Source organism: Mastigoproctus giganteus, chromosome 3 (assembly GCF_048544385.1).
Source record: "Mastigoproctus giganteus isolate SK-2022 chromosome 3, ASM4854438v1, whole genome shotgun sequence".
Taxonomy (NCBI): domain Eukaryota; kingdom Metazoa; phylum Arthropoda; class Arachnida; order Uropygi; family Thelyphonidae; genus Mastigoproctus; species Mastigoproctus giganteus.
The window spans coordinates 255,144,638-255,165,270 of NC_143577.1; the positions used below are offsets into that span (position 1 = coordinate 255,144,638).

Genomic DNA, 20,633 nt, shown 5'->3' on the forward strand with positions numbered 1-20,633 from the left:
CCACATGATGTTCTTGGGTTTGATTCCTGTCAGTGATTAGAGGAATTTCTAAACTCCTCTTCTGTGGGGGATATAGTCAACCAATGTTGAGCAGAGGGAAAAGGAGGGATTTTCCCTTGCGAGTTTTTGACTTTTCCAGTCCACTCATGCAAATCAGCTAGTGAACCTTAAAGTTCATTCAGTAATTTTAATGACTGCCATCCATTATGGGGATCCTCTAAAAAGAAAAATTAATAGAATCATTATTTGACATCTTTGAACCTTATTCCTAAATACTAGAGGCCCATATACAGATATGGGCAGTAAGCTCTAGTGCTGTTAAAGTAATTTGAATTGTTTCCTAACAGTCATGACATCCTGAAATATGTCAATCCACAGTGCCAAACTTGTGTGCAGGATAGCTTGATGAACAATGAAGCATTCTCCTCCTCTAATGGCTCCAATTTCTGACTTGAAACCCATTGAAAATCTGTGAGATGGTGAATGGGCTCTCAGAGGCATGCTCATTTCTCGATTCTCCAATATGGGACGAAATAAAGGATTCTATACATATAGCATGGCAAATCACAGGTCTTATGTTCAAGTAGCAAATTGTTAACATCCATGCCACTGTGTCAGCCATTCTGAAGATCACTGAGCCAAACTTGATATTAGGAGGTAATCTTTCATATGTATAATTATCCAGAGTATCATTCAGCAATCCTACCATGCAATAGATAAATCCTTTACTAACAGTAAAGTCTCCCCCTGCCCCAGGATTTTTAACTCATCTAATGAAAATATTAAAATGAAGCAATCTAAACTGTGCTATTATCAAGTATTCATCTGAGGACCATATCTGAAAAAGATGTTCATGCTGACAACAATGGAGAACTCTGCTCCAATACATTCTGTTTTGATTCAGAGTTCAGCAACAAAATCTCAAACCCAAGAAATTGTTACTCAATCAGAAAATAAATGGCCTTCATTTTCTAGGATACTCATGAAGTCATCCTTGTTGATTACCTTAAACATGCAACCATAATCAGAGGCCAATATTATGCAGAATGAATAATGGAACTGTATGGAATAATCAAGATTAAATGCCACGAGAAGTTGCATCACAGCATTTTTTTTCCCACCAGAACAATGTGCCAGAACACAAAAGTTCACTGTTGCAATGTCTGCTACTGCAGGAATCCTTGATCCTACATTATCCAGATAAGGCTACTAATAACTTTTTTCCACTTTCCAAAATTTGAGTACTTTTACAGAAAAAGATTCACTCAGATGTGTAATGTGAGAGAATGAACTGCAGTTTGGGGAGACTGTTGAACGTGGAAACATCTTTTTTTTTTTTGACCCTGGCCATTCATACATCTAATTCAGCCATCAGCCTATAGATATAGCCAGTGACTCTCCTCAAAATAAATTTTTTTATTACAAATTAATTAGCTCTTACACAAATATACAAAAAATATACATTTAAAAGATGGCAACACATCACTAATTTAAAGTTTTTTTAATAGAAGTAAATATCTGATTTGCAAGTATCCAATTTTATCACTTATCCTAAATAAATTCATATAACTAAGTTTAATAATACATCTGAACTGCAATATGAAATAAGACTTACCTAATGCAGCCTCTAAAAGACTTATTAATTCTTCAAAATATCCTCTGTCCTGATAATAATTAATGAGATCCTCAAGTTCATCAGCATGAACTACAATGTGAAGTCCACACATCTGGGCAAGCCTAAATTCTTCACTGTCCACACATGCAAAACATACCTGTTAAAAAATACAGTAAACTGAAATCATTTACAATTATTTTGCTGGCATAAAAAACCCAACATGAATATTTAAATTTAAGAAACTATTCCATAACTTCTCTTACAGTAGTTATGTACATATTTTACACCAAACTGAATTGAAACTAAGAAGCTATCTAGAAATGTACAAATCTCTATATACAGTGGGCCCCTGCTATATGATATTAGCCTGTTCCAGAGACAATATCATATGGTGAAAATATTGTAATGTGAACCCAATAATACTGTTTTTCGGTAATTCATTCCAAGACCTCAGAAGTTGAAATTTTTGCTATATAACTAAGATATTTATCTCTCTAAAAGGTGATTTATCAGTTTACACAAAGTTGTAAATACACAAATTCAATACAGTAATTTTATGTGAAATAAGCACAACACAAAAAAACACTTCAACTAAAGGATGCAAAAACAAAACACGCAGCCGACACGTTTACAAATGCAGCTATTGGCTGACATGTGGTCCAGTCAGAGTCCATTGTAAGCCCATCGTAAAGTGAAATAAATAGGAGCCAGTTAACATAATCACTAGTTAGTGGAGCCAGCTGCTTTACAGAATCAGATTTCAGAAAACCAATTCAAATCATTAAAATGCACTACACTTTCATTGTTATCATATGTTCGGTTATAAGAATCAATTTTAAACGCCTTTGTGATAATTTTCTAAAGCACATTTCTAGAGGTCACTACCATAAAACACTTTGCAGTTTCTGGTTTATTGGGCTTTTAGTGCAATCTATTATAAATGGGTAGTAAACTCAATCTTATTAGATTTGCGATAATACCGGGAGCTGGAATTCTGTGGATTTTTATGTTATTATTGTGAAATGAGTTTTTTTCCATGAAATTGTCAATCATAGAAAACAAATTTTCAGAATTTTCTCATCACTGATATTTTTTAAGCATGTAAACTTGTTACTCCACATATCACTTCACGTATTATGTTAGTTGCAATTTGCACATGCCATGTTCTTTGTTATTGTTTGCTCATCTTTTGTACTGTTTTAAATTTAACAATCCACAAAAGAGTTAGTGAACAGAAATATCAATTAGTATGTACATATTAAGTTTGTTTGTTAATTGGTTTTTAGGAGCATTAGCAACTAAGGCCATATTGCTCTGGGAATATGCGGTGGTCATTCCCTGACCTTTCTGCATCCTCCGTATTTGGTGGTGACGGGCTCGAACCCCGGTCCAATCAAGAAGCGTGTGCTATGCACTGCTGCTCCTTCCCACCTGGCTATGGAGGCGCCCCTACATATTAAGTACTGATTTTTATTTTGCTAACCTGTGATAACTATTCTTCCTATTTTCACGTATTTAATTTTGTTAGTTAGTGAGGTAATAAAGTGTAAATTTGTGCTTTATAGCTTTACTTTTATAGTCTGTGGATATTGAAGTCCTATTTTCACTTATTAGAATCACCGTTTAATAGAACTAAAATTCAATTCACAAACATGATCACGATGACCAGCACTTAACTACATATTGTATAGTGAACTGTATTGTATTATAGAGTCCATCATAAAGTGGTTTGATCATACAGTAAAGCGGGGGTCCACTGCATTATTTAAGGATTTCTTATATGCAGGTTAGTGCAAATGCATCATTTTAACTTAGCTACCTACCAAAGTAGTTAAATTAATTAATTAAACTGGCATCGTTTTGGCTATATCTCATATTGTGACTGCCTTCACGAGTTGCCATGGTACTGTACTACTTCGAATAAATAACACCACCCAGACGGCACCGTTTCAAAGCTTGTTGGCTTCTCTTTGGTGGGTGGGCAAGTACCCTGGTGTTGCAATAGTGACAACCCAGTTATGAAGTATAACTTCACAATATGAGATGTCTGATGGTGTAGTGATATAGACTATAAAGTATTTAAGGGCAAAGGCCTCGTGCTACGAGGTAGAGTGACTAATGTGTAGGTTAGTGCAAATGCATCATTTTAAAATGGCTATCTACCAAAGTAGTTAAATTAATTAAATTGGCATCATTTTGGTTATATCTCATATTGTGACTGCCTTCACAATGAGTTGTCATGGTATTGTACTACTTTGAATAAATAACACTTCACCAATGGAGAAGATTGTTATTTATTCTCAGCGGATACCACCACCCAGAAGGCTGTTTCAAAGCAGACTACTTTATAGTCTATATCACTATGCACCATCAGGCATCTCTCATATTGTGAAGTTATACATCATAACTGGGTTGTCACTATTGCAACACCAGGGTACCTGCCCACCCACCGAAGAGAAGCCAACAAGCTTTGAAATAGTGCCGTCTGGGTGGTGGTATCCGCTGAGAATAAATAACAATAGTCTTCTCCACTGGTGAAGTATTATTTATTCGAAGTAGTACAATACCATGGCAACTCATTGTGAAGGCAGTCACAGTTGCAGGGAATAACTTTGATATTATATACTTGGATCTTAGAAAGGCTTTTGATACTGTTGCACATGGAAGACTGCTACACAAATTGGAGCAGTGTGACATTGGAGGCAAATTGCTGCTATGGATAAAGGGGTGGTTGAGTGGGAGAAGACAGAGTGGTAATCAATGGACACTGCTCATCGTGGACTAATGTTATTAGTGGAGTCCCTCAGGGCTCAGTGTTGGGTCCATTATTGTTTTCTGTATTTATAAATGATATTGATGATGGTATATCAAGCTTAATGTCCAAGTTTGCAGATGATACAAAGGTTGGCAGGGTTGTCAAGGACACTACTGACACTACACTGCTGCAACAGGATCTGGAAAGGTTGAGCAGATGGGCTGAGAGGTGGCAAATGAAGTTTAACATTGACAAATGTAAAGTACTACACATGGGAAACAGCAACCCCAGTGCAACGTATCAACTCTGTGGTACTACACTGACAGTGGTAGAGAATGAAAGGGACTTGGGGGTGATTGTGCAGGCAGATATGAAGTTCTCTGAGCAGTGCAGACGGGCTGCAAGAGTAGCTCATGGAGTATTGTCAATGATATACAGGAATTTTTCCAGCAGGGATAAGGAGGTGATTATTCCATTGTACAAGGCAATGGTCAGGCCACACCTAGAGTACTGTATACAGGTCTGGAGGCCTCATTTCAAGAAGGATGTAGAGCTGCTGGAACGAGTACAGAGAAGGGCAACAAGATTAGTGAATGGAACAAAGGGGTGCTCTTACGAAGAAAGGCTTAAGTTTTGCAAATTACAGTGTCTGGAGACTAGGCACCAGCGAGGTGATCTGATAGAGGTGTATAAAGCCTTGAATGGTTTAAGCATGCTCAATGCTGATGGGATTCTTCCTCTAGCTCAGAAAAATCACCTGAGAGGGCATAAATTCAAATTGAGGAAAGACAGATGTAGGATAGACGTGCGGAAATTTGCCTTTAGCCAGCGGGTGGTTGGTTGGTTGGTGGAACAGACTGCCATCCCTTGTGGTGGAGGTTGATAGCCTAAATAAGTTTAAGGCTCAGCTGGACAGGTATTTTGAACGAACAGAGGGGTGAAGTGGAAGTGGTTTTTTTTTTTTTTTTTTTTGGCTGATGCTGCATAAGCTTGCTTTCTTGCATCAAATGCCTCTACTAATGCTAATGCTAATTTAATCACAATATGAGATATAACCAAAATGATGCCAATTTAATTAATTAATTTAACTACTTGGGTAGATAGCTTTGTTAAAATGATGCATTTGCACTAACCTACATATTAGTCATTCTACCTTGTAGCATGAGGCCTTCGCCCTTAAATACTTTATAGGATTTCTTATATCTGACTCAAGGATTAGAATTGTAAATTATTTGAGATTCAGTTTAATTATAATTTGACTTGTTTATAAATGTACCTCTAGAATATTATATCTGCGATCATTCTTTAGCCACATTGTCAGATGCTTATAACATAAGATGCCATTATATTACAATTTCAAAATTTGCTACAAAATGATCAGTACAAATTAAGGCTTATCTGTTAGTACATTTTGTAATACAGAACTGTTAAGCTTGTATGCCATAAATTAATAAGAGATTGAGTTATTTCAATATTGCTTTGTTCATGTGAGAACAAAACTGCTGCCAATACTCTGAGGTACAGGAGCATAAGTTATCATCTGCATAATGTCAGTGAAATATATATTAATTTAAAAGGAACTTAACAGCTGTTACTAGAAACAAGAAAGAGCATCTGAATGAAAGGGACATTTCAGTGAGAGCTTTGGAAAAAGAAAAAGAGATTTGCCTTAGAAAGGAAGTAAAGGAAATTTTTGCAGAATCATGCTATACAGTGGACTCCCACTTTATGAAGGGACCACAATACGATCAAATCACTTTACAATGAGCTTTCTATGATGTTGTGAGGGTCAATATTAAAATAAAATATGCACTTCAATGCCTGGACCACATAAGTAATGCGAGTCAATGGAGTGACAGCATGATAGAATTCATGCCAATAGCAGTGTTGCCATCATCTTAGCCAGGTGTATGGAGGAAAGGAAGTGCCTCAGTGTTTATGCTTCCTTTGGTTGAAGTATGCTATCCTTATGTACTGCAATTAGCATTAGCAGAGGCATATGATGCAAGAAAGCAAGCTTATGCAGGATCAGCCAGAAAAAAAAACAAAAACTTCCACTTCACCCCTCCGTTTCTCCGAAATACATATCCAGCTGAGCCTTAAATTTATTTAGGCTATCAACTTCCACAACAAGCGATGGAAGTCTGTTCCACCAACCAACTACCCGCTGGCTAAAGACAAATTTCCGCACATCTATCTTACATCCGTCTTTCCTCAATTTGAATTTATGCCCTCTCAGGTGATTATTCTGAGCAAGAGAAAGAATCCCATCAGCATTGAGCATGCTCAAACCATTCAAGGCTTTATACACCTCTATCAGATCACCTCGCCAGTGCCTAGTCTCCAGACACTGCAATTTGCAAAACTTAAGCCTTTCTTCGTAAGAGCAACCCCTTGTTCCATTCACTAATCTTGTTGCCCTTCTCTGTACTTGTTCCAGCAGCTCTACATCCTTCTTGAAATGAGGCCTCCAGACCTGTATACAGTACTCAAGGTGTGGCCTGACAATTGCCTTATACAGGGGGATAATCACCTCCTTATCCCTGCTAGAAAAATTCCTGTATATCATTGATAAGACACCATGAGCTACTCTTGCAGCCCGTCTGCACTGCTCAGAGAACTTCATATCTGCCTGCACAATTACCCCCAGATCCTTTTCGTTCTCTACCACTGTCAGTGTAGTACCACTGAGTTGATACCTCACTCTGGGTTTGCTGCTTCCCATATGCAGTACTTTACGTTTGTCAATGTTAAACTTCATTTGCCACTTCTCAGCCCATGTACTCAACCTTTCCAGATCCTGTTGCAGCAGCATAGCGTCAGTAGTGTTCTTAACAACCCTGCCAACCTTTGTATCGTCTGCAAACTTGGACTTTAAGCTTGATATACCATCATCAATATTATTTATAAATACAGAAAACAATAATGGACCCAACACTGAACCCTGAGGGACTCCACTCGTAACATTAGTCCACGATGGGCAGTGTCCATTGATTACCAGTCTGTCTTCTCCCCCCCTCAACCATTCCTTTATCGATAGCAGCAATTTGCCTCCAATGCAACACTGCTCCAATTTGTGCAGCAGTCTTCCATATGCAACAGTATCAAAAGCCTTTCTAAGATCCAAGTATATAATATCAAAGTTATTCCTTGCATCCAGTTCTTTTGTGACTGCATCATAGTATCCAATCAAATTGGTCAGGCAAGACTTCCCTTTAACAAAACCATGCTGTGTCCGAGCTATAACTGAAGTCTTGTCTAGATGATCCTACAGTGCTTCTTTAACCAGTACCTCCATTAATTTTCCTGGAACAGAAGTTAAACTCACAGGTCTATAATTACTTGTGTCAGCCTTTGATTCTCCTTTGTGAATTGGGGTCACATTTGCACATCTCCAGTCTATGGGTACCTCCCCCAAGTCCAAAGAAGCTCTCATAATTATGGCTAAGGGTTTGCTTACTTCCTTTGCTGCCTCCTTTAATATAACTGGATAGGTCCCATCCATCCCGGGTGCCTTTTTTATGTTTATCCTCAACAATTTCTCCTCCACTTTCCTTTCAGTTATTACAAAATCATCTAGCTCACTGCCAGAGTTTACTTCACCTCTGCCATTCCCCTTCCTGAATAACTCATGTGTGAACTCCTAGCATTGGTGTACATGCAAGTATACATGCACCTGTTCCTATTCTTAGCTACCCTAACACAACTCATGTGTTTACTTGTACCGCAATGACTACCAGCAGTATCTGAAATACCCTGCATCTTGTTTTCCATGCTGCTGCTCATTCCAATAGAAGCAGTGCAAGAATCACTTTCACCTCTGCCAGTGGCTACCGTTAATATATTAGTCCTTGTATCCCCCCAAGCTGGCAGTTTTCCAACCCACCTAACACTGTCTCAATAGCATCAACAAATATTCTTGCACCCTTTCTATTTAAGTGTATCCCATCCCTGTAGAAGCAGTCTCTCCTGTTAACAAGTAACAAGTACAAACAATCAAATGAAGCATAATGATTGATAATGTGTCCATCTATGTACAGTATTCCCATCATTTACAATTTTACACCAACTATAAGTAGTCTGCCACCAGATTTTTGTTTTTGGGTACTACTGCAGAAATACCTTTTAGGTAAAACAATCTTTCCATAAAATAAATAATTTTATTGCAAAAAAGAATACAGATGTTTGTTTTTCAAGGATTTACAGTACTTACTAGTTTTGATTTTTTTTTATCTCAAATTTCTTGTAAAAAATATCAGAACAAATGAAGTGGGAAAAACAATACTTTAAACAATTAGCATTAAAGCAATGTTTCAAAGTAAAATTGATATAAATATTACCTCCTTCCACGTACGAGTAGAGTTGGCCTTCCTCGCACTATCCACAGCACCCTGGAACTCCTTCAAGTGAACTAATGTAATAGCCAGTCTAGCAAAGTTGGACACATTATTATACAACAACTTAGCTGGTTCATATAGGCCATCATCAAAGCAACGGTCTCCAATCTAGGAAGAAAAAAAAATTTACTGAAATTAAAAGTACCAGCAAGTCTACCTTTAATTGTACAGTCGAATTTCCCTATAACGAATTGAATAAATCCAACGAAAAAATTCGTTATAGAGAAATTTCGTTATACAGAGAATCTTTTTTATTAAAAATTGTTATGTAATTAGAAAATGAATCTACATTTATTTTTAATGTATTTTATTTCAAACACTTATTTAAATTACATTTACACAATTTTTGCCAGTAATTAACACAAATTAAAAAAATCTAATTTTCGTTTGCACAGCACAATTAAAAACTTTTGATTCTCAAAAGAAAACCTCAACATTTGGTCAGAGAATTAAAAACATTATCAGGAACATTTTCACAAAACTGTAGACCCATACGAACCATTTTAAAAGCGTTAATCATTTCTTTGTGAGTTGGCTTTTCTATGGGTTGTTCTGATGAGTCTTTAGCGTCATAGTTAATTTCTTCGTGATCATGGTCGCGTCTAACACTGTTCAGCAGTATTTCATCTTCATTTAGGTGTTCTGTTGTAGTCAGATCTTGATCTACATAAACATAATTATCCAGCGCAGTGTTATTTCATTTTCGATGTTTCCGGACGATTCTAATAACGTCCAAAAGTTTTTCAGTTGTGAAAGGGGCAATTTCGTCCAGTTGTTGTTCGACTTCTGTATTCAATACAAATCCCGCTTTCGAAAAACAATTTTGAATAGTGTATTCAGTGACATCGTTTGTCCAAACTTTTGCCAATTCAGAGATGCAATCTCTGAGGTTAATTGTAACCTCCAAGTTTCTAATTTCTGATAACGAATTGACAATCTTCATTATTATTCTTTTTGGTGGTAAAAACAACAACTTCACACTTTTAAGTTTGGCAGAAATACTGGAAGGATGTGCTGGACAGTTGTCAGTTACCAACACGATTTTTCTTTTTTCTTTTGTTATACACCTGTCTAGTTTTAATATCCAGTCTTCAAAGATATCACTTGTCATCCATGCTTTTTTATTAAAGGTGTAGTCAACTTCCAAAGATTTTGTGCCTCTAAAACACTTGGATTTTTTGATTTTCCGATGACTAAAAGTCTTAATTTTTCACTTCCTGTCATATTTGCCCCAACTAGCACAGTGATTCTTTCTTTGCTTTGTTTTCCGCCAAAACATTTATCATCCTTAAAAGCAAGTGTTCTATTCGGTAAACATTTAAAGAATAAATCCATTTCGTCAGCATTAAAAACATTCTTAGGTTCATATTCTTCCAAAATCTTCTTTAAGGTATTGTTTCTCCAACTGTCGCAATCTTCTTTGCTTACATTAACACTTTCTCCACAAATAACCTTTTCCAAAATTCTGTGGCACTTCTTAAGTATATTTAGCCACCCAATGCTTGCATTAAATTCTGTATGTACAAGGGATTGTGCAAATTTCAGAGCTTGTTGCTTAATTATTGGACCCAATATTGGTATTCTTTTCACGTATCATTTGCACCCATTTTAGAACAGCTTTATCAACATCTTCGTATATACACAACTTAATTATCTTCTTGTTTGCTCCTCCTTCAATTGCATTTAACATTGATTCTCAATTTTTTAAAATCGTAGATAAGCTTCTTGCAGGTATGCCATATTTCTCCGCAACATCTTTTTTTCTTAAAATCCTGGTCAATATCATGAAGAATCTTTACTTTATCATTAATACTTAAACACTTTCTCTTCGACATTGTTTCCACAATTGTAAAAATTACTCGACTGCAGCTCTTGCCGATACACACATCGCAAACTTTGTGCACTGGCCATATAGTGAATTGTTAGTACCGCCTACTCAATGACGTTCACTTGCCAATTCAACAGTATCATGTGACCTTTCCTATCAATCACTTTGAAGAAATATACAACTTCGTGAATTTATTTTATTCTGCTTTCATTCATATATGCACACGAAAGAAAATTTATGGTTAATGTATGCTGCATGTTACTTTTCAGAAAAAAATAAATAAAAATACAAGAGCATATAGCCTATGTGATTGATGACAAATTGTTCTAAAAGAACGAAATTAAAAAAAAAAACATGAAACCATCTACTGGAAGTCCAGTTAGATGAGAATGGACGTATCATGTAATGATTGATAGGAAGGTCACTGGTACGGTTGAGGTGAGAAGCGAATGTCACTCAGTAGGCATTACTAAAATCTGACTATGATAGCATTCTATGTATTGCTGCCGCAGCACGCTAAAGGTTTACCGCAACGAATTTCTTTTTCCCCTGAGCCAATATCAATTTACAAATCTACCCTATTTATTGTAAAGTTTATGACCACTTTTAAGAAACCCATTTGGTTTTATAACTGTAACAAAAATGAAACAAAGGCCGTCCTACAGGCATCAATGGCCACAAGTTTTCAATAAAAGAATGATTAATTCCAGATGTTAATGTGCAATTCGGAGGGAAGGGGCTGTATATTTGAACGGCTGTTTAACAGTAAATGCTTGAAAATCTTCAAAAATGCTTTTACTAATTTTTTTAAAAATTAGTTATTGAGAGACTAACACTTCGCTATATGGGGTGCAAAAAATTCGTAATACAGAGAAATTCGTTAAATAGAAGTTCGTAATAGAGAAGTTCCACTGTATATACAATATACATAAAAAAAAAAGTTTTATAGCTGATTTTAAAAAGCACTAGTTATCAACATTCTAAACTATGTTAGCAACATTTATCATTTCAAAGAATCTACAATTCAATAATTTCTATTTCATCAGATCAGCATTTAAATGTATTTGAATACTCAGTGATTAAGCTTTAGATTATTCACATTGTCATGGTATCAAACACTTCTTATATCAAATAGCCAATTAAACAAATTTCATAAATGTTTAACAACTCAGCTATTGAAACAGAGTTGAGGATAAAAGGTTGCTCATGAGTGAGATTAGAGTAGGCTGCACTTATTCTTACCCTAAATAAGGAAGTGAGTTTTCAGTAATATATATATATATATCTAATCATCAAGAATAATGCAATAGAGAAGATTAGATAATACAGAGTTATAATAACGTGAATTATGGACACACACATACACACACACACAGGGTGTCTCAAAAATACATGGCATAACTTCAGGAACGAGTTCCTTATATGTAGACAAAAATATTTTATATCAACATAGTTCTGGAAATGCTTGGTTCCCGAGTTATTAACCAGAATGTCTTATCTCCCGCAGGTGATTTCCTTCATCAAAAGGTACTGACAGAATCTGGTGGTTTTCCATTCTGACCATGTACTCAAATCAGGAGTAAGCGGATATGCACTTTGTGTACGTTTTGGCAAACGGCAATGCTCTGGAGGCTCGTCGTTTGTACCATGAAAGGTTCCCAGAATGAAGATGTCCAGACAGGAAAACGTTTGAAGGTATCCCTTGCCACCTTTGTGAACATGGGATCTTTACACTTCATGCTGCCGACAGAGGATGACCAAGATCTATGACTCCTGAAGTGAATGTATTCAAAGTGAATGTATTGTGATTAGTCTGACCAAATGATTTTCTTCCATTATTCCACTGCCCAATCACAACATTCTCAGCAACAGCGTAAGCAGATTTTTGTTTTTCCTTTGAAAAAAGGTCATTTCCAAATAGGCAGGTGACTGCCAATACCTCATTTATTCAATTTCTTGTGCATGGTACAGGTTAAAATAGTGCAGTTCTGGGTTTGGTAGAATTCAGATGTTATCTGCTGCACGCTGGATGTGCTATTTTTCCGTACAGTCCCAGAATGCAACAGTTTTGCTCTTGAAGTGTTTTTCTGCCACAATTATGCCTTTGAGCTGTAGAAGAACCACTTGTTTCCCAGTTGTTAAAAACCTTTGAGATGGATTCTTTTGAGAAACAAGTTATGTCTTTCATTTCTTGAATCATGGCTCCTAAACATGCAGCCACAATAAGAGCTTTTTCAAAGTCCGATAGATCACACGTTTTCTCCATTCTAGCTTCAGATTACTGAAGTTACACATTTATTTGCATTTCTTCTGTCTGTGACTGTATTAGAACAACAGTAATTTTGTATTTGTTTTGGCCAGCATGTATACAACAGATAATCGCCTATGTCCCTGCTGGACAAGTTTTTATATATCTTTGCCAGAATTATACAAGCTGTTCTAGCAGCTAGTTTTTGTACTGAATTATTAAAAATGCAGTGCATTCATCAAAGTTGCTACCATATTCCAAAGCATTTTTTTTTTTTTTTTTTTTTACATGCAATTCAAACTGTCTACTAAAAAAGACTGTTGAAACCAACTTTAAAGATTGTTATAACAAAATTGAAGGGGACTACTACAATGAAAATTTTCTATTGCATAATATACAGTACTGTCATACAGCACGTGCCACCTTTAAATTTCATGTTTTTATCCCTTTCCCCTCATGAGATGTGTTACAGAGAGAGAGAGAGAGAGAGAGAGAGAGAGAGAGAGAGAGAGAATCACTGGGAATTAGTACACCTCTAACCTGTACTGCAAGTAAGAAAGTTAATATTTAAAATCGCCTACAATTTGTTCACATCACTGAAACCAAAATACTTATTGTGATCACCTAACGATCAAATATGTCTGAACCTGATTTCCCGAAGCAATGCTTTTCGCCATCACACATATGCAGTAATATCAGAGAATCAACAAATGTGCTTCACAGAAAAAAAATAAACCAAAAATTTAACACTGGATGATTAAATAAAAAAAACAAAAAAAAAAAAAAAAAAAAAATCTACTTTTAACGATTAATTTATAATGTATGGTCTTTTTCACTTTCACATTACATTTATTCAAATAATGCATTGGAGAAATTCATTCAATTTTTCACATAATAAAATATTTCCAACTTTCCTTTTTGCCAACAACTATTCATGCAGATGCTAAAATAAGCATTTGTTTAGTCTGTATAATTGTACATGCTTGTGTATAGTGTTTTTTGTCATTGGGCACTAGGGTTCCCCAAACTCTGTAGTAACAACTACACAAAGAATATAATAGTGTGGATTGAGTGTTTGTTACGTTCACCTGGCCTTCCGAACACCACCAAACCCTAGTTTCTGTCCTCTGGCACAGGAAGCAAGTACCAGGTAAATAGGGAGAAATGTCTCTGGCAGGGCCAACCCCAGACTCAACTGAGCTATCTAGGGAGAAGACAAAAAAAAGTTAAAACAAGCACACCAAGAACAGGCCCAGAGGTCAAAATCAGGAAGAGCCTAGTGAGGGCTGGCTCCTGGGAAATGGGATTTTAGTATTACTACCCAGGTTAGTTCACGACTGGTATTCTTTTGGAACATGCGGCATTGTTTTCGTTATATTTCAGAATGTCTGAAATATGATGAACCAACTGACTGTGAAAATTTGCCAAAGGCTTTGTAATATAAAGTTAGTAACATATCTTGGGATATCATTTGCTGTTTAATAATTGTTTTAAATATTCCATGAAAAAAAGGGTGACATCTCTTTTAGCATTAATGCTAATTTGAAAAATTTCACAAGTTAGCAAACAAACTGAGTGACCAGTTTAATACCACTTTAAGAGTGAAGAGAAAAATTTACGAGTATGAACACAGCTGGAAAAAATTTAATTACAGTTATGAAATTATCTTTGTTACATGGTAATTAAATCTATTACTTGTGACTGTAAATAAGAGATTAACCACAGAAGCTGCTTGAAAGGAAAAGATTACAGTAAACTATAAAATAAAATAAAGCACAAACAGAAATACAGAGGTTGGTCCATAATGTCTCTTGGGTGGCAACTTTTTGCAATTGATTTAGAATCATTAGTCATAACTTCAGACCTATAACATAAAAATATCATCTTTATTGAGAAATAAGAAACAGAATTTTCAAAACAGAGTTCCTTTAAGTCAGGAGAAAACTCAGCTCTTGGGAATCAGGAAAAATTGAAAGTATATAAATAAGACTACTGAAAGATGTTGTTATTTGGTTTTTAGAAGCATTAGCAACTAAGGCCATATTGCTCCGAGGATATGCGGTGGTCATTCCCTGGCCTTTCCGCATCCTCCGTATTTGGTGGTCACAGGCTCGAATCTGGGTCTAATCAAAAGCGTGTGCTATGCACTGCTGCTCATGCCCACCTGACTACAGAGGCACTACTGAAAGTAGTAGTAGTAGCAGTATGTGATGAAAGAAAGCAAGTGTATGAGCTTATGCAGCATCAACCAAAAAAAAAAAAAAAAAATCACACCATTCCCTACAAATGCCTGTCCAGTTCCTCCTTAAATTTAATCAACCTATCAACTACCAACAACGACAGATGTTATAGTTGATAGGTTGATTAAATTAACCACCTGCTGGCTAAAGGCCAATTTCCTCACATCTATTCTACATCTGTCCTTTCTAAATTTGAATTTTATGCCCCCTTAGGTTCGTAATCTGAACAAGTGGAAGGATCCCATCAGAATTCAGCGTGCTCAAACCATTCAAGGCCTTAACACCTCAATCAGATCACCGCACAGGTGCCTAGTCTACAGCCACTGCAATTTGCAGTGGCTTAAGCCTCTCTCTTGGTAAGAGGATCCCTTCATTCCCCTCACCAATCTTGTTGCCCTTCTCTGTACACGCTGAAGTAAATCTACATCCTTCCTAAAATGAGGCCTTAGGATCTGTATGCAGTACTCAAGGCATGGCCTGACCATTGCCTTATACAGAGGGACAATCACCTCCTTTTCCCTGTTAGCAAAATTCCTATATATCATTGACAAAACCCCATGACCTGCCCTGGCAGCCTGTCTGCATTGCTCAGAAAACTTCATATCTAACTGCACAATTACTCCCAGGTCTTTTTCATTTTCTACCACCTTAAGTGTAGTACCACACAGTTGGTACGTTTCTCTGGGTTACTTCTACCCATATGCAGTACTTTGCATTTGTCAAGGTTAAACTTCAGTTGCCACTTCTTAGCCCATCTGCCAAATTATCTAGATCCTGTTGCAGTAGCACACTGCCATTACTGTCATTAACAACCCTGCCAACCTTTGTATCATCTGCAAACTTCGACATTAAGCCTGATATACCTTCATCAATATCATTGATAAATATACAAAACAACAGTGGACCCAACACCAAACCCTGTGGGACTCCACTAATAACATTAGTCCACGAAGAGCAGCACCCATTAATTACCACCCGCTGTCTTCTCCCACTTAACCATCCTTTTATCCATTGTAGCAACTTACCCTTAATACCATTCTGCTCCAATTTGCGCAACAGTGTCAAAAGCTTTCCTGAAATCCAAATATATGATATCAAAATTAATTTTTGCATCCAGTTCCTCTGTAACCACATCGTAATATCATATCAAATTTGTCAGACAAGACTTTCCCAAAACAAATCCATGCTGTGTCTGAATTATTGCTGCAGTCTTGTCTAGATGATCCTGCAATGCATCTTTAACCAGTGACTCCATTATTTTACCTGGAACAGAAGTTAAACTAACTAGTCTGTAATTACTCGTGTCACCCTTCGATCCCCCTTTGTGAATTGGGGATACATTTGCACATCTCCAGTCCGTGGGAACCTCCCGAGTCCAAGGATGCTCTCATAATTATGGCTAAGGGTTTGCTTAGTTGCTTTGCCGCCTCCTTTAATATAACTGGATAGGTCCCATCCACCCCAGGTGCTTTTCTTATGTTTAACTTCAACAATTTCTCCTCCACTTTGCTCTCAGTTATTACAAAATCATTAAGTATCCTGCTACAATTTGATAACCTTCTGCCATTTTCAAACCTTAATAACTCCTCATGTGTGAATGTAGATTCAAAATACTCATTCAGTTTGTTTGCTATCTCAGCAGGATCAACAACAGTCGAACCATCGATGTCAAGTGGACCAATCAGATTCATCCCCTTCCTTTTAGAGTTTATATAAGTAAAGAAATCCTTACCGTTTTTCTTAGCATCTTTTGCCAAGGATTTCTCGTAATCTGCCTTGGCTTGCCTTTGTGACCTGACTACAGACTAGCTTATATTTGCCATAGGCTTCTGAGTCGCTTGATTATTTATATGCATCCCATGCATTTTTCTTCTCTGTTACGAGTCTCATTAGTTCATTAGATAACCATTTAGGCTTAAACCTTGAACAATATTTCTTAATTAGGTATGAAACTTTTAGTAGCATCCACGATTAATTCCTTGAATGCTTCTCACTTAGAATTTACTGTTGGTAACATTGTCAGTTGATCCCACTGTACAGAATTTAAACTTTCTGAGACCACTGTACTCACCTTTACGGAAGCAAAAACCCTTTCCTTTACCCCTGATGGTAATTAAATCTTTAAGTAAATCCCTCATCAGTACACTGTGATCACTGCCACCTAGTGGTTCCTTTATCTGCAAATTCTTAATACACGAATGATCACTGCTGATAACCAGATCAAGAGTATTACTCTCTCTGGTTGCCTCTCGAACATGCTGCTGCAGAAAACAATCATCCAATAAATCCACAAAAGTCTGACTAGTGTGTGAGTGACCAACCCACAAGTTCCAGTCAATATCTGGGAAGTTAAAATCCCCCATTATAAGACAATCTGATTTACTAGCCCACTATTTCTCTGTACAATTGTTCATTGTACTCATTAGGCCTATAACACACTTCTACTCTTATTTTTGCTTTCGCAGTGCTTACGTCACACCAAACTGACTCAACAGTGCACTGTTCATCTATATCAAAGATGTTTGTAATGGCTTGCATGTTTTAAATGAGTCACTGACATTTGTGACCAGCCAAGGAGTGGAAGACCAACATCTGTGTGCACTGAAGAAAACACTTTTGGATGAATGGCTGAAAAAGCCAGGACAATAACTACCTATGCAATGATGCAAGCAGCACAATAGTGTTCAAAGAGAATGCTTCTAAAATGTTTAAGTAAGACTTAATGCAACAGGGCATAATATTTTTAAGAGTTATAATTATCTATATAATATAGGTGTAAAAACACCATAGACAAACTCCTAAAGGTAAAAACTACGATAGTAGTGTAAAGGGCATCATTTCAACTGTAACTCATATTGTGCTCATCAATGTGCTCATTAGTGAAGCGTTACTTATTCGAGGTAGTGCAGTACATGGCAACTCGTGAAGGATGAGCACAATATGAAATACACTTGAAATGATGCCCTTTACACTACTATCAGTTTTTTTCCTTTAAGAGTTGTCTATGGTGTTTTTACATCTATATTATATAGATAATTATACTCTTATATAGATAATTATAAGTCAGCATTTGCAAACCCTTTCCGTTGAAGAAACCAAGTAGCAAAAGTCCTCCGGAGTGGATAATCCGCAGGCTCCAATGATTGGACGCATTGCAGATGGTATGAACTCATTTGGTTTGTTGACAGTATCCTGCATACAGTGGATTGGAAAATCCACCAAAAAAAAAAGCTCGAGTACTCGTACTCTGATTGCCTTCTGCAAGACGTAGGACATTCTCCTCATTGTCTGGCGTCCTCATCATTCGCTCTCGATTCACGGTACCTCTCGTGAAACAACCAGTCTCACGTAATCTTCTGTGCACACGTGCAAAAATCGTATGATGAGGAGCACGCCTGTGCGGGAAACGTTCCTGGTACAAACGCAGAGCGGCGTGCCCGTTACAGTCCGCAGCTCCATACGTGAGGTGCATGTCGGCCAGTTCAACGTTTGAATACTTGGTCACCCTACTGCCTCGGGAACTGGTTCGCAAATGCTGACTTCCAGCGGGATCACTGTTCACGCGACCTCCCGTTCAACGTCCTCTACCACACGACGAAGGCATTTCGGACGCTGCAATGCTATGTGATTCTGATTTGTCGCACTGGTAGTGAATCATCCTGTATATAGTTTTCTGATAAGAAAATTTGAGAAATCTTGCTCTGCACAAACAATTTAGACAGACACATCAAATATCAACCACCAATTCCTGAACTGATGACCTCCATGTAATTCTCCAATGGTGCAAAGATAACTTAGTTGACTTCAATCCTTCTAAACCTCAGTCCTCTCTTGTATCTAGAAAAAAAAAAAAGTCTACTGCTCCTATGCTTATCTTATAATCTAACACTCAAATTTCTATACAAGATCACATCTGTATTAAGGATTACCCAACTTATAATTTCTCTTGGCAAAAGTGCATCAAAAATACTGCTTCCTCTGGATCTAAAAAAAAAAAAAAATTTTTTTTGTTCTCGGCATTAGTGTTCTTCAAAACAGCTACTCATTATGAACAATTCTCAAATCCTTCTACCATGAAATATTATTCCCACATCTGGGGCAGTGCCCCCAAAACCTCAAGCTTGCAGTCAGGTTAACTAATGACCCTTCTCCATTCTGTCTCAGACATTCAGTTTATGTGCATTTTTTTTTTTTTTTTTTCCCCTTTACAGATATTCACATGCATGGTTCTCCTGAATCGGTACAGTCAGTCCTCGTATAGCATGATAGTTGTGTTCCTAGAAACCCTCGTGCAATGCAAAATCGTGCAATATAAACAATATTGCCCTATGGCAAAAATAGGGTTAAGTGCCGACACCCAAGCTTGAACACACATTTCTAACCAAAACATTACGAAACACAATAAATAATCGTAATAAAATACGTAAGTATTTTATTATGACTATTTACATAATAAAATATTGCTACTGCTTTTGCTTCTATCGTAAGCAAACTTGTTTCTTGGTTTGATTTTCTATCCAAACAGATGACAGCCGTTCCATCTCTTCCAATTCTTTGTGTCTTAATCTAATGGATTTTAATTACACTTTGGTTGTTCCTGCTATGAAAGTTGTTTTTATTTTCTCTGCATTCTTTCTAATTCTCGGCGTTGCCTCATTTAGGCCTGTGGCACGTGCAATATCACATATTCCTTCATTTCGCTCAAAGTGTTTCACAATTTCATATTTTTTCTCTATCTACAGAGGCAGACTGGCCATAAGTCTTACCGGGGAAACCCTGGTGGGCCGGAGGCAGGTGTCATTTTGGCCATAAACGCTAGTAGGAGGCCGCTACAAATTTTCCCGGGTAAGAATTTTTGACCCAGTCCGCCTCTATTTATCGATATTGCTTTTCTTTTTTTCTGTGAATCGGCAGTGTCTTCACCAGGACGCTTCCTTTTCACACCTTTTAAGTATTTTACTCATTTTTAGGGAATAAAGCACAATAACAAAATGAGGAGGCACACTTGATACACATAAACAAAAGCTGCACACGTGAAGCAACTGAATAAACAACACCGTAAAGGCAGAGACACACTATTAACACCTCACTAGCTCACATTTTACTAAAGCACATTTCTGGTGGTTACCACCAGAAAACAATAAAAACAATTTCCAGTTTCTTTTTTCTTTTCTGTGAATCGGCAGTGTCTTCACCAGGATGCTTCCTTTTCACACCTTTTAAGATTTTACTCATTTTTAGGGAATAAAGCACAATTACAAAATGAGGAGGCACACTTGATACACATAAACAAAGCTGTGCACGTGAAGCAACTGAATAAACAACACCGTAAAGGCAGAGACACTATTAACACCTCACTAGCTCACATTTTACTAAAGCACATTTCTGGTGGTTACCACCATAAAACAATAAAAACAATTTCCAGTTGCGTTTCTGATAGTGGAATTTGTTATAAACTGGTAGTAAACTCGATCTAATTGCATTTGCGATAATACCGATAGCTGGAATTTCACGTTATTATGGTGAAATGTGTTTCCCCTTCACTGATAT

General features: G+C 36.9%; 1 protein-coding gene across 1 annotated transcript in view; it reads right to left on the minus strand.

Annotated features, from left to right (window-relative positions):
* Positions 1–20,633, minus strand: part of Chc (clathrin heavy chain) — a 496,589-nt gene that overhangs the window by 69,481 nt on the left and 406,475 nt on the right. Inside the window, exons 23-24 of the mRNA XM_090369802.1 lie at positions 8,711–8,875; positions 1,616–1,772 (exon numbers count right to left, since the gene is read on the minus strand). Coding sequence (XP_090225928.1) covers positions 1,616–1,772; positions 8,711–8,875 — 322 coding nt within the window. The remainder of the gene's footprint in view (positions 1–1,615; positions 1,773–8,710; positions 8,876–20,633) is intronic.